Genomic DNA, 12,266 nt, shown 5'->3' with positions numbered 1-12,266 from the left:
CTTGTGCTGTTGACTTCTAAGTTAAATTATATAAAAATAAAGCAGTCATGATTTTACTTGCGACTTTTCTTTTCATGTCATTACCTGTCAGGTATGTTTGCTCATGTATCTCTGTGATGCTCAGGAGCTCAGCGTTCTGTTGTTGGCAGCTTTTCCTGGCCTGGTGCCACGTTAAAGCGGATTTGGAGTTTATCTGGTAGGAAATGCTGGTCAGCGGGTCTTTATTCCATAAGCTTTCACTGCCCTCAACTGTGAAAGAAATCAGATGGAATTTGGTTCATTATGCATAGAAAACACTTCCAGTGAATAGTATTATTTAAACCACCTAGGAGCATTTTTGCCTGAAGCACTTTCTTTCTTTCCTTTCCTTTTTTGCCCCTTTCTACTTTTTTTTTTTTTTTTTTTTTTGACAGAGTCTTGCTCTGTTGCCCAGGCTGGAGTGCAGTGCTGTGATTCTGGCTCACTGTACTCTCCAACTCTTGAGGTTAAACAATCTTCCCACCTCAGTTTACCGAGTAGCTGGGACTCCAGGCATGCACCATCATGCCTGGCTAACTTTTTAACTTTTTGCAGAAATGTAGTCTCTCTATGTGGCCCAGGCTAGTCTAAAACTCCTGTTCTCAAGCCATTCTCCTGCCTCAGCTTCCCAAAGTGCTGGGATTACAAAGGTGAGCTACTATGCCCGGACTGTTTTACTTGTTTTTAAGGTGACTTTGAGATTTTCTTTACTCCTGAAATGAAATAGGAGGTAGGGGATGAGGTTTCAAAGGATCAACTACATCCAGTCTTTTCCACATGCCTAAAGAAAGAAAGGCAGGCACGATTTCCCTTTCGGGATCAATTGAGTTGGGAAGTGAGACAAATATAAAGACAATAGACCTTGGATACTACAAAAGGTGGGAGGGTGGGAGGGTGAGGATTCAAAAATTATCTATTGGGTACAATGTTCACAGTTCAGGTACCCAGACTTTGCCATGATGCAATATATGCATGCAAGACATCTGCACATATACCCCCTACATATATAAAAATAAAAATAGCCAGGCACAGCGGCTCACGCCTGTAATCCCAGCACTTTGGGAGGCCGAGGAGGGCGGATCACAAGGTGAGGAGATGGAGATCATCTTGGCTAACACAGTGAAACCCCATCTCTATTAAAAATACAAAAAAAATTAGCCGGGCGTGGTGGCGGACGCCTGTAGTCCCAGCTACTCGGGAGGCTGAGGCAGGAGAATGGCGTGAACCCGGGAGGCGGAGCTTGCAGTGAGCCGAGATCGCGTCACTGCACTCCAGCCTGGGAGACAGAGCGAGACTCCGTCTCAAAAAATAAATAAATAAAAATAAAACTTTTTTTGTTTGTTTTGTTTTGTTTGAGACAGAGTCTCGCTCTGTCGCCCAGGCTGGAGTGCAGTGGTGCGATCTCGGCTCACTGCAAGCTCCGCCTCCCGGGTTCACGCCATTCTCCTGCCTCAGCCTCCCCAGCAGCTGGGACGACAGGCACACGCCGCCACGCCCGGCTAATTTTTGTATTTTTAGTAGAGACGGGGTTTCACGGTGTTAGCCAGGATGGTCTCGATCTCCTGACCTTGTGATCCACCCGCCTCGGCTTCCCAAAGTGAATAAAACATGTTTTAAAAGAACGGATACCAGCCCAAATTCCTTGATCTAGTAAAGTAAGGCAGGGGAAGCAAAGAAAATAAACGTACATCTTCTCAGCAGGTGGATATTTTGCCTTTGCCTGCACATTCTAGTTTGGTCTTTCTGGAAGCATAAGATTGTCAGCAGGGAAGGTCACGGACTCCTGCAGACAGACTGGCCTGGGCCTGCACCTGAGGTCCTATCGCTCACTGGAGACTTGACTTCAGATAAATTATTAACTTTTGAAGTCTCGTTTTCTCATTGCTAGAATATATTTAATACAGGTGGAGCGCTTAGCAATAGCAAATGTTGCTTGTAACTTTTTCATTCCACAGAGTAAAAAATCACAAGCTGATTTCTTCCTTTGCTATTTTATGATTCCTAATAAATTCCATAAACCTGGTTGTACTCTATAAGCGGCCAATGATATACAGATAAATATTATTGATAGTTTTTCACATATATGATGTTTGCGAAGCTAGTAAACAAATGAAATATTTTGGCATGCTTCATGTAGTGAATATTTCTTTTTTCTTTTTAATAATATAAAATTCTGCTTACAAGCCATGGAAGTAATAATCTTTTCATTTATTTGTAAGGAAAAAAGGAAGTATTATATAACTTCTCTGAAAATGTTCTGAGAAACACTCAATTTACTAAGAAATTAGGCAATTTTCCATAAGCACATAGCCTACACTCTTGTAACTCTTAACTGTATCTAATTGCCCTTTATATCTGATGAGGAAGCGATCATAGACCTTTTTGTAATATGCAAACCACACACCATGATATGAAACTTGTGGTCCCATGACATATCAAAGAGGAAGAAAACATATCAAAATTTGATTCAGGCAACAGCATACAAATTTTTAAGGTGCTTTAACTACAAAATCATTATATGCTTATATAAAAATAAATTTGAAACAGTAATGCTAAATTTAAATTATAATGATCTGAGGTGTTGCTAGTTTCATGTGTATGTCGGTGAGACCATTCAAATAAGAGTAATTTGGGGTATATTTGAAGATAGAGATGTTTTAAACAACTCGTTTTAGACAACTGGAGGAAGGTTTTGTTTATAATATGGTAGAAAATGCGGGCGCCATGGCTCACGACTGCAATCCCAGCACTTTGGAGTCTGAGGTGGGCGGATCACAAGGTTAGGAGTTCGCGATCAGCCTGACCAACATGGTGAAACTCCGTCTCTACTAAAAATACAAAAAAAAAAATTAGCCAGGTATGGTGGCACGCGCCTGTAATCCCAGCTACTCAGGAGGCTGAGGCAGGAGAATCACTTGAACCCGGGAGGCAGAGGTTGCAGTGAGCCGAGATCATGCCACTGCACTCCAGCCTCAGTGACAGAGCAAGACTCTGTCTCCAAAAATATATATAGAGAGAGTAGAAAATGTGAGACATAAAAAAGGGTTTTGTTGTTGTTTTTAAACCTACGAATGGAGGCAAGTGACATAAATGACGTAAGAAGGAAATGCAATTGACCTTTCACTTAAAGAAAGTACATTTTAAACCAAGGGATTTAAACATATTTCTCAATTAATGTTTAGGTTTGCTGATTGCATACCATCTCCCCAAGGAGTTCAAATTCCCACAGTAAACCAACACAACTGATGCTGGAAGCTAAACTTGCTACACAGAACTGAGAGAACCAAGAATTTTCCTTTACCTATTCTCACGATACTTGAAAATAAATGTCTACATGGAAGGAAAGCATTACAATAAACAATGCAACGGACAATGGAGAGCATCTACTAAGTGTTACTAGGTTAATAACTGGTTCCTCATCCTCCTGTATAAAACCTGCCAGTTTTAAGGCTGATATAAAATAAAATGCTCGTCCGGGCACGGTGGCTCACACCTGTAATCCCAACACTTTGGGAGGCCGAGGTGGGTGGATCATTTGAGGTCAGGAGTTCGAGACCAGCCTGGGCAACATGGTGAAACCCCTTCTCTACTCAAAATACAAAAACTAGCCAGGCATGATGGTGGGTGCCTGTAATCCCAGCTACTCAGGAGGCTGAGGCAGGAGAATCACTTGAGCCTGGGAGGCAGAGGTTGTGGTGAGCCAAGATCATGCTAATGCACTCCAGTCTGGATGACAGAGTGAGACCCTGTCTCAAAAATAAATAAATAAATAAATAAATACAATAAAAACTCTTTTGAAAGGAACACAAAATGAAACAGACTGGAAGACTATAAAGCCCTTTAAGAAAGATATTAAATGTACAAAACGTGATTTAAAATTTTAATGCATATTGAAACCAAATCAATTTATTTTCTACGATTATTTTACACTTAACAGGAAAAAATATATAATTTGACAGTGAAGGCATAAATACAAGTAATAAGACTAAAAAATTATTCCACTGAACAAACTCAAGATACGTCTCCAACACACATCCAAGGATTTCCAAGATTGCGACTTTTCTTTGTGATTAGTAACTTACCACTTTTCCTCCACATTTCATTCAGGAAATCACACATTCATCTAACTCCTTTGTCAATTTCAAAGGATGTGGAGGATGCTATAGTTGGACCCATGAAATATATACCCTTAAGAAAGTCCATGAAACAGATTAAGAAAATATCATTCCTATTAAGTAAAGGAGAAAGACACTTTCAATCACTTGAAAACCAAGTATTGCTTTATCTTAGAAAAAAATTGCTCAATGTGTTTCAGACAAAAATACTTCGAATACAAAAATTCGACATCTAAAAACCTTGAATGGAAATCAAATGTCTTTCTAAAGATTGACATAAGAGAGACAAATAGAACTACCTCAGTTAAGACCGAGGCAGCAGTGTTGCTATGAACAGAAAGCCTATAGGCTTTTGTGAGTATTCATTCGGATTGGAGAGACTGCACTCTGAAGACAATTACAATAGTATATGGGGCTCAGAAATTAAATGTACTTTTAGTGCGATAATTAGGGATTATAAATCCAGAGAGATAAATAAGTACAATTCTTAGAATTCTGGCTTTTGTTCGTCAAATTCAGATATTTTTTAAGTTGTTCTGTTTTACAATAATGCTTGAAATAGTGTGATTACGTGTGGATTTGTGGTCTGGAAAGTTGAGTTGTGATAGTCGTGATTCTATTGTTACTCAGGTGGTGTCACAATCATCCCAGACCATACTGAATGCTCTTTGCTCTGCCCAGTCCCTTTGCAGGGCAGCAGGAGAAAGAGTTCTGGGTGATAACCAGGAAACAAGAGCTACTCTGATCTGGTCTAAAGTAGCAGGTGAGAGGTCGGGGGTAAGAAGTTTGGGAAGGGTGGAGCCAGCACCAGGAGGAGGGTGTCTGGTGATGGGGAACGTGAAGCAAAGAGCAATACTTCCTTTTCCTTTTTCCTCAGCCCCAGCTCTGCCTTCAACATGGCGCCCTCCTCCACTCCACCTAAAATCTGCTTCACTGTTTGCCTACAGATTTTTAAGCGTGGAAGAACACCAAGAATTCATCTGTTCTGGTGCTTTCCCACTAAGATAATGCAATACTGCTTATTTTGCATCCTTGCAATAAAACCTGAATTTTCATTTTTAAGAAACCTTCAAGCATATAAATTACCCAGTTCCATTGATTTCTAGCTGTGTGAAACTAAATGGCACCCTTCTTAATTTAAACATAAGAAGAGTATCCTGACTATCATTTTCACTGTGAAGAACCCTTTTGATGACATTGACACAAAATTCAGGACCTTCACGTCTTTCTCCATCAAACCACATGCTTGTGGCTTCCTTTGAATTCTGTTTTTGATCTATGGTTTCATAAAGGTAAGGCATTTCAGAGATAAGGGAATAATAGCATGCCTACCTACCTCCAGTGTTAAGTATATACTATATTGTGTACAGGATAATTTTCGCTGAGTAACTGATAGTTGGTAAAAATAAAGAGGTCATGGTCGGTCGTGCCGGCTCATGCCTGTAATCCCAACACTTTGGGAGGCGAGGTGGGCGGATCACGAGGTTAGCAGATCGAGACCATCCTGGCTAACACAGTGAAATCCCGTCTCTACTAAAAATACAAAAAATTAGCCGGGCGTGGTGGCAGGCGCCTGTAGTCCCAGCTACTCGGGAGGCTGAGGCAAGAGAACGGCATGAACCCAGGAGGCGGAGCTTGCAGTGAGTGGAGATGGCGCCACTGCACTCCAGCCTGGGCGACACAGCGAGACTCCATCTCAAAAAATAAATAAATAAATAAATAAAGAGGTCACTTGATGGAGGGAATGTTGGGACCTTGGGGGTGCAGTCTAGTCCTCTTAGCATGATCTCAGGGAATGCTGAGACAGTAGGGGTGACTCTAGTCTTACTGGCAAAATCAAAATACACATACAAAGCCTACAGTATAAAGTCCAACATCTGTGTTCTAGTCTTCAGCCAATATAGATCATTTTCTCCATTGGAAAATGGAAATAATAACGTCTGTAAAGGGCTGTAGTAGGTACAATGAGGTCGTAAATGTGAAATAACTTTGGGGAAAAATGCTCTAGATAAATTCAAGGTCTTTCACTACATTATCAGACTAAATGTGCCCAACTTTTCTTGGTGATAAGCAGTACTTACATTTCAACGGACAATATCCAAATAGCTTGTCTGTGTCATAGTCAGTAGTGGTTCCGCACCAGAGCCATCCATCCGACCGCCCAGCACTCGTGCAATCTGCATACCACTTGTTTTCAAACTTGAACGGGAATGCACAGGTTGCTCCATTGGCATTGCCTAGTAGCGTATACATGGCTGGAAAAACATATTGACTTGAACTTGGAATGTGAGTGATATTTCTGAACATTTACTTTCCAATAAGAAGCCTACTGAAGGAATTGGTCTTACTCTTCTGATTACACTTGATGCACCCACAGAGGGATTTCTTTTTTTTTTTTTTTTTTTTTTTTTGGTTATTTTTTTTCCTTCTCCTTCTACCCTAGTCTTTTGCTGGGTACATAGAGCAGTGTGTACTTAGCAAATAACTCTTAGTACCACTTCATTTCCACTGCGTTTTGGAACATTTTCAAAAGAGACTAATTTGTTAAGTTGTACCATTTGAAAATGTTCAAATGGTACAATTCAAAGTGGTACCAATGACAGTGGAAAATGAAGTGATACTAGTTAAAGTGGTAATAATAACTCATAGTACCACTTCATTTTCCACTGTCTATTCCTCCTTCCTCTATTGAAACCAGCTTTAACTTCTGAATTTCCTCTGAAACAGTTCTTTCTCTTGATTGGAATCATGGAGCTTTGGAAACTCTAGATTAAAAAAAACCTTAAAGCTGTATAGCCCAAACACATAGTCAATAATTAAATCCCCTCCAACCACTTCTTGTCAAGCCAGCCTTCACCTGAGTTCCTCAGCAATGACCATAAGGAAGGATAGACATTTTGGCATTGTTCTCTAATCCCTATCATGAAAAGAAACCACTCAAAACTGTTATATACCATCTACAATCAAGGTTTTTCTTTTCAACAAGTGAAGGCCAACAGATTGAGTGGGAAGCTCTGGGTTCAACTAGAAATGTTAATTGAAACAAACATAGAATCATTGTTGATTATGGTTTGGCTTAAGCCAAAAAGTTTAAGGAAGCTCATCTCTCCACTAAGAACCAAACAATGCACATAGCTACATTGTTCAGTATGTTTAAAGTCTCCATCTTTGTAGAGATAACAACTTTTTACATTAAAGTATTTGACCTCTTGCCACCAACTGACATTCAGAATTTATCCTAGGTAGGAATTCTTCATTACATTTTGCAGATTCTATGACTTGAAAAAGTTCTTAGCTGGTCTCACGCTTGCAATCCCAGCGCTTTGAGAGGCCAAGGCAGGCGGATCACTAGAGGTCAGGAATTGAGATCAGCCTGGCCAAAATGGTGAAACCCTGTCTCCACTAAAAATAGAAAAATTAGCTGGGCATGGTGGCAAGCACCTGTAATCCCAACTACTCAGGAGGCTGAGGCAGGAGAATCGCTTGAACCCGGGAGGCGGAGGTTGCTGTGAGCCGAGATCACGCCACTGTACTCCAGCCTGGGTGACAGAGTGAGACTCTGTCTCAAAAAATAAATCTTAAAAAAAAGGAAGAAAAATTTCTTAAAAGACATTTAGTCATTTTGATAATATAAAGCTTGTAAAACATGTAGCGCATACTAAGAGCACAACAATGTGAGTTATTGACCTCTTTTCTTTTTCCTTTACTCATTGTAATTATCAAGTCCTCTTTAAATATTAGGTTTATTTTTAATGACCTCAAAATTACTTTTTTGTCAAAAAGGTAGTTGTTAATAACTTTAAAATGCGATTCCAGCTTTAGTTCCACTAAGTTATGGGAATGGTCTCCAAATCATATATTGTATTAGGAACACGCTGTATTCAGAAATAATTGCGCCATTCTTAGTCACTGGGATGACTGTTTCTTCGTACAAAGGAAACCAGTCAAGACCACCTTGGGGTTAGTTGTACTGGTCATCATTAGCCAAGAAATGTTCAGTGCTGAATTTATAGATGCCAATGACATATAGCTTTATTTACTTATTTTATTTTTGAGACAGGATCTCACTCTGTCACACAGGCTGCAGTAGGTGGTGCAATGATGGCTCACTGCAGCCTCAATTACCTGGGCTCAAGTAATGCTCCCGCCTCAGCCTCCTGAATACCTCGGACTACAGGTGCACACCACAGTACCAAGCTTATTTTTACATTTTGTTTAGGTCTCACTAGGTTGCCCAAACTGGTCTTGAACTCCCGAAATCAAGTGATCCTCTTGCCTTAGCCTCCCAAGGTGCTGGGATTACAGGCGTGAGCCACCACGCCTGCCAGTTTTATTAACTAACTCTATTTAATAATTACTGAGCCATTCTATACACCCAACACTGATGAGGCCAAAAGAACCCCAACTACCCCACTGACACATCATGTAACTGCAGTCAATTTGTCTTCTTCTTGGAGTCTGAACTTCCAAATAACCATCAAATCCATCTAAGTCTACAATTCTGGTTCCATTCTTCTAAAATAATTCCTATTTTCAAAAAGTTCCAGCATTCTACCCCTCCCCCATGTTCTCATCAGAGATACAGAGACCCTACAATACATCCTCTCGACACTGTCTTCAGTTCTAATGTGTGTTCCCAATCTCGTGGTCACTCTGCAGAGCTAGAACTGAGGAGCAGGATCATCTTAAGTGCTGGGAGATCTTTGGGGAGTATGCAAAATGTAGTCAGTAGACCCTATGCCACAGAATCACCCGGGTCTTCATAGAAATCACTGAATAGATTCCTGGGGTTTTTCCCAATATGTATATCAAGAATCTAGTAGAAGGGGGGAGCTTAGGATCTGTATTTTTAACAAACTCTCCAAGTGATTCTTAAGCATATTAAAGTTTGAGAACTATTAGCCCAAACCCTATGCATATTTGTCTCAAAACCAATGGGGAAACAGAAAGGGTAGGGGGTGAGGGAAGTATAATATTATATTTTAAAATAAAATAAAAATCCGATTTCTTAGCGCCAATCTTCCTCAAGTTAAATTCCTCAATTAGCACAATTGTCCCACCTGTGGAATTTGACTCCGTCAAGTTTAAGTCACCCTTCTCCTTCCTTGTAATTTTCTGTTGAGTTTCTCCTGAAAGGTTTTTTTGTGTTCACTTAGCTTGCCTCTCATATCACTTCTAAACCTATATTATGTTTGAAAAATGCTTCAGAATAACTTATTTCTGAGCCCTTTTCTCACTGTACTTCAATTCCTACTCTCCCCTCTTCTGTATCTAGATGGAAAATAGAAAGCTCACAAATTATTGCCTTATAAAGAACTAAATTGCTATGCTCAGTCTTAGCTGAGATAAGCTAGGTTCAACCAATCTTAGTAGCCCTGTAACATAGCAATTTTGGAAACAGGTTATCTCTTGTCCCCAAAAGTAGGCTCTTTCTCTGACCTTGAGGTTGTTCTAGATAACACTTCACGATAACGAAGTATCCAAACTTAAAATGTGATTATAACATCATCTGACTCAAGAGACCAGCCTTTGTAACAAGCCTTCAAGTTGTGTTGTATTTTTGTTTTGTTTTCTGTGCAGCCACCAGATAGTGAAATTTGGTCAATATAAGAAAGAACTAAATACTCTGATTTTATTTAACCTTCAAGAGGTCAAGAAACCAACTACATATAAGAGGATTCCTCCCACCGCATTGGAGGTATCACCTTCTCTGATGGCTAACTAAATAGACTGCATATTAACTTACAAGCTAATCCTATAGATTTTATAATCTTCTGATTATTACAGTCTCTAAATACCCATAACCTGACAAAATAAATCAGTAACATTTAGAATCCCATGTCACCAAGGGATCTGCCGAGATTTCATCTTAGGCAATCTAAATTGGGAAAGAATGGTCTATGGATCATTTTTCCAGGGATAACTTAAAGGAAAAGAAATATTTGGCTAAATGTATTTATCACTACAACTTTATAACGCTAACTAGGAGGCTTTGGGTCAAAGACTACAATGAAAACGATTTTCTGAAAAATGTAGCCCAAGGTTAAAAAAATAAAACCTCAGAGAAAGTTAAAAGAATGTCTTTCCATTAAGTAAAAATAGCTGAAGTATCATTCAGGACTTTTTAATCACATTTATTCACCATCATGTCCTCAGAATAGTCCTACAGAATAGTTGAAAACACAAAGATGCTGATCAATTGATATTTCTAGTACACGCCAAACAAGAACATGATGATTTCCTTGAATTAGGTTCCAACTAAGAAGATGAGAAAATTTCGACACAAAGGTAAAAATTCCAGGCATCTTACCTTCATAACCTCTAGAGCACAGATTGTCTGTGGTTCCATAGATCTTCCACCTGCTCCATAAACCTGATCCCTTGTAGAGCATAATATTCTTTTCTTGTCTGTTGCCGTAGTTAAAAAATAAATCTTCTCCTTTGATCCCCAAAAGTGTGTCATTTTTGCACTCCCATTTCTGAAATTCACTTTTTGAGTCACAGGCATAGAGAGTGATAGCAACCCAGTCCGTTTTTGACGGCACTCCCAGGCATAGTTTAAATGCAACACTCATAATCTGAGATTCGGACACCCATCGGAATTTCTGTGATTCAGCATCCTGGTTGCAAGCTGCGGTTTGGACGGCACTGGGACTTACTGCATCCACGCAGCGCTTGTGATCTTCATTATAGATTAAAAATTGCCTGGTGTCTGTTTAAAAAGAAAGAAGCAGGAAAAGAAGAAGAAAGCAAGCATGGCTAAGTGGATTCATGTAACAAGGACGATCTTTTAGGTCAAAAGTTTCCAACTCTTCCATTTCCCTAAAGACTTAAGATTGCAGGAAAAGAGGTACTGATGACTGTGCCTGGGCCAGCTCTCTTCGAGGATCCCTGAAGCTGGAAGGAGAACCTGGACTGAGGGCCTGCCAAGGTACCAGCCCTCAGCTGGATGTCCTCAAAATGTCCTAGTTCACTGTGAGGAGTCTCATGCAAAGTCCCACCTTACATGCCCAAGGATTGTTCAGGAGTGGAACATACAAGGCAGAAAACAGAAAGGAATAATATCAACTGGGAAAAGAAAATTTGGGTAATACGAATACAATAAACTGTAAAATTAAATGCATGTATGTCCTAGAAAAGGTGTGTGTTTGTTTGTTGTTTTTAAAGGACAAGGTCTCACTCTGTTGCTCAGGCTGGAGTGCAGTGGTGCAATCATGGCTCACTGTAGCTTCCAACTTCTGGGCTCAAGTGATCCTCCTGCCTCAGCCTCCCAAGTAGCTGGGACTACAGGCTTGTACCACCATAACCAACTAATTTTTTATTTTTTGTAGAGATAGAGTCACTGTGTTGCCCAAGCTGGTCTTGAACTCCTGGCTTCAAGCAATCTTCCCACTACAGCCTCTCAAAGTACTAGGATTACAAGTGGGAGCCACCTCACCCAGACTAGAATAGGATTTTGTAGTGTGACACATCTCAACACATTTTGGTATTATTTGTTAATAATTTAATAGTGAAGTTTGCAACAAAGGATAAATCAATGTAAGTTTTATGTCATTGGAGAGAATATTTTATGAGAATAACTTTAAAAATAACATTTTTTATATTTGTAATTTGGAACTGGTGATTCAAGTAAATATGTAAGGATGGCTTATACTTAACAGCACATAGCTGCTAGCTGGCAAAACGGAACTTCCTCTTGCAAAAGAGGAAAAAAGGATCTGGTAAGCATTTTTTTTTCCTTTAATTAAATCAAAATTGAGTTCATGTAAAGCTTTCTCTTTTTTCTTTATTGTTAAGGAATAAACAAATGAAAGTAACTGAGTGCTTTGATTTTGTGACATAAATTAAACACATCTTGTGAAGTTTTCCTAAATTCCATGCATTCACCTTGTTCTTTCAAAATGAGCTGGTAGTAGTGTAGATGTTTGAGGTTCTGACTAAATGAGCTCATTATTTTTAATTAAATAATTCCAGCGAAATCAAACAAAGTTAGAATCATACCACTAGTAGAGTCCTTCAGTGTTTCCAAAGCATTTTTGCAAGCTGTATTCTATTTCCTGTTCTGAACACCCCAGGGAGGTTAGCACCACTTACACTCTGAGATCAGTTCTAGACCCATAAGCTTAAACCTTA

At 39.6% G+C, this 12,266-nt stretch overlaps 1 protein-coding gene across 1 annotated transcript in view; it reads right to left on the bottom strand.

The window, feature by feature from the left end:
• Window positions 1-12,266, bottom strand: part of MRC1 (mannose receptor C-type 1) — a 102,390-nt gene that overhangs the window by 77,755 nt on the left and 12,369 nt on the right. The window contains exons 2-4 of the mRNA XM_003831172.5: window positions 10,444-10,845; window positions 6,215-6,388; window positions 85-249 (exon numbers count right to left, since the gene is read on the bottom strand). Of these exons, the coding sequence (XP_003831220.2) occupies window positions 85-249; window positions 6,215-6,388; window positions 10,444-10,845 (741 nt within the window). The remainder of the gene's footprint in view (window positions 1-84; window positions 250-6,214; window positions 6,389-10,443; window positions 10,846-12,266) is intronic.

Source organism: Pan paniscus, chromosome 8 (genome assembly GCF_029289425.2).
Source record: "Pan paniscus chromosome 8, NHGRI_mPanPan1-v2.0_pri, whole genome shotgun sequence".
NCBI lineage: Eukaryota > Metazoa > Chordata > Mammalia > Primates > Hominidae > Pan > Pan paniscus.
Note: the sequence above shows the minus strand (reverse complement) of the source record. Positions and strands in the feature narration are given on the sequence as shown.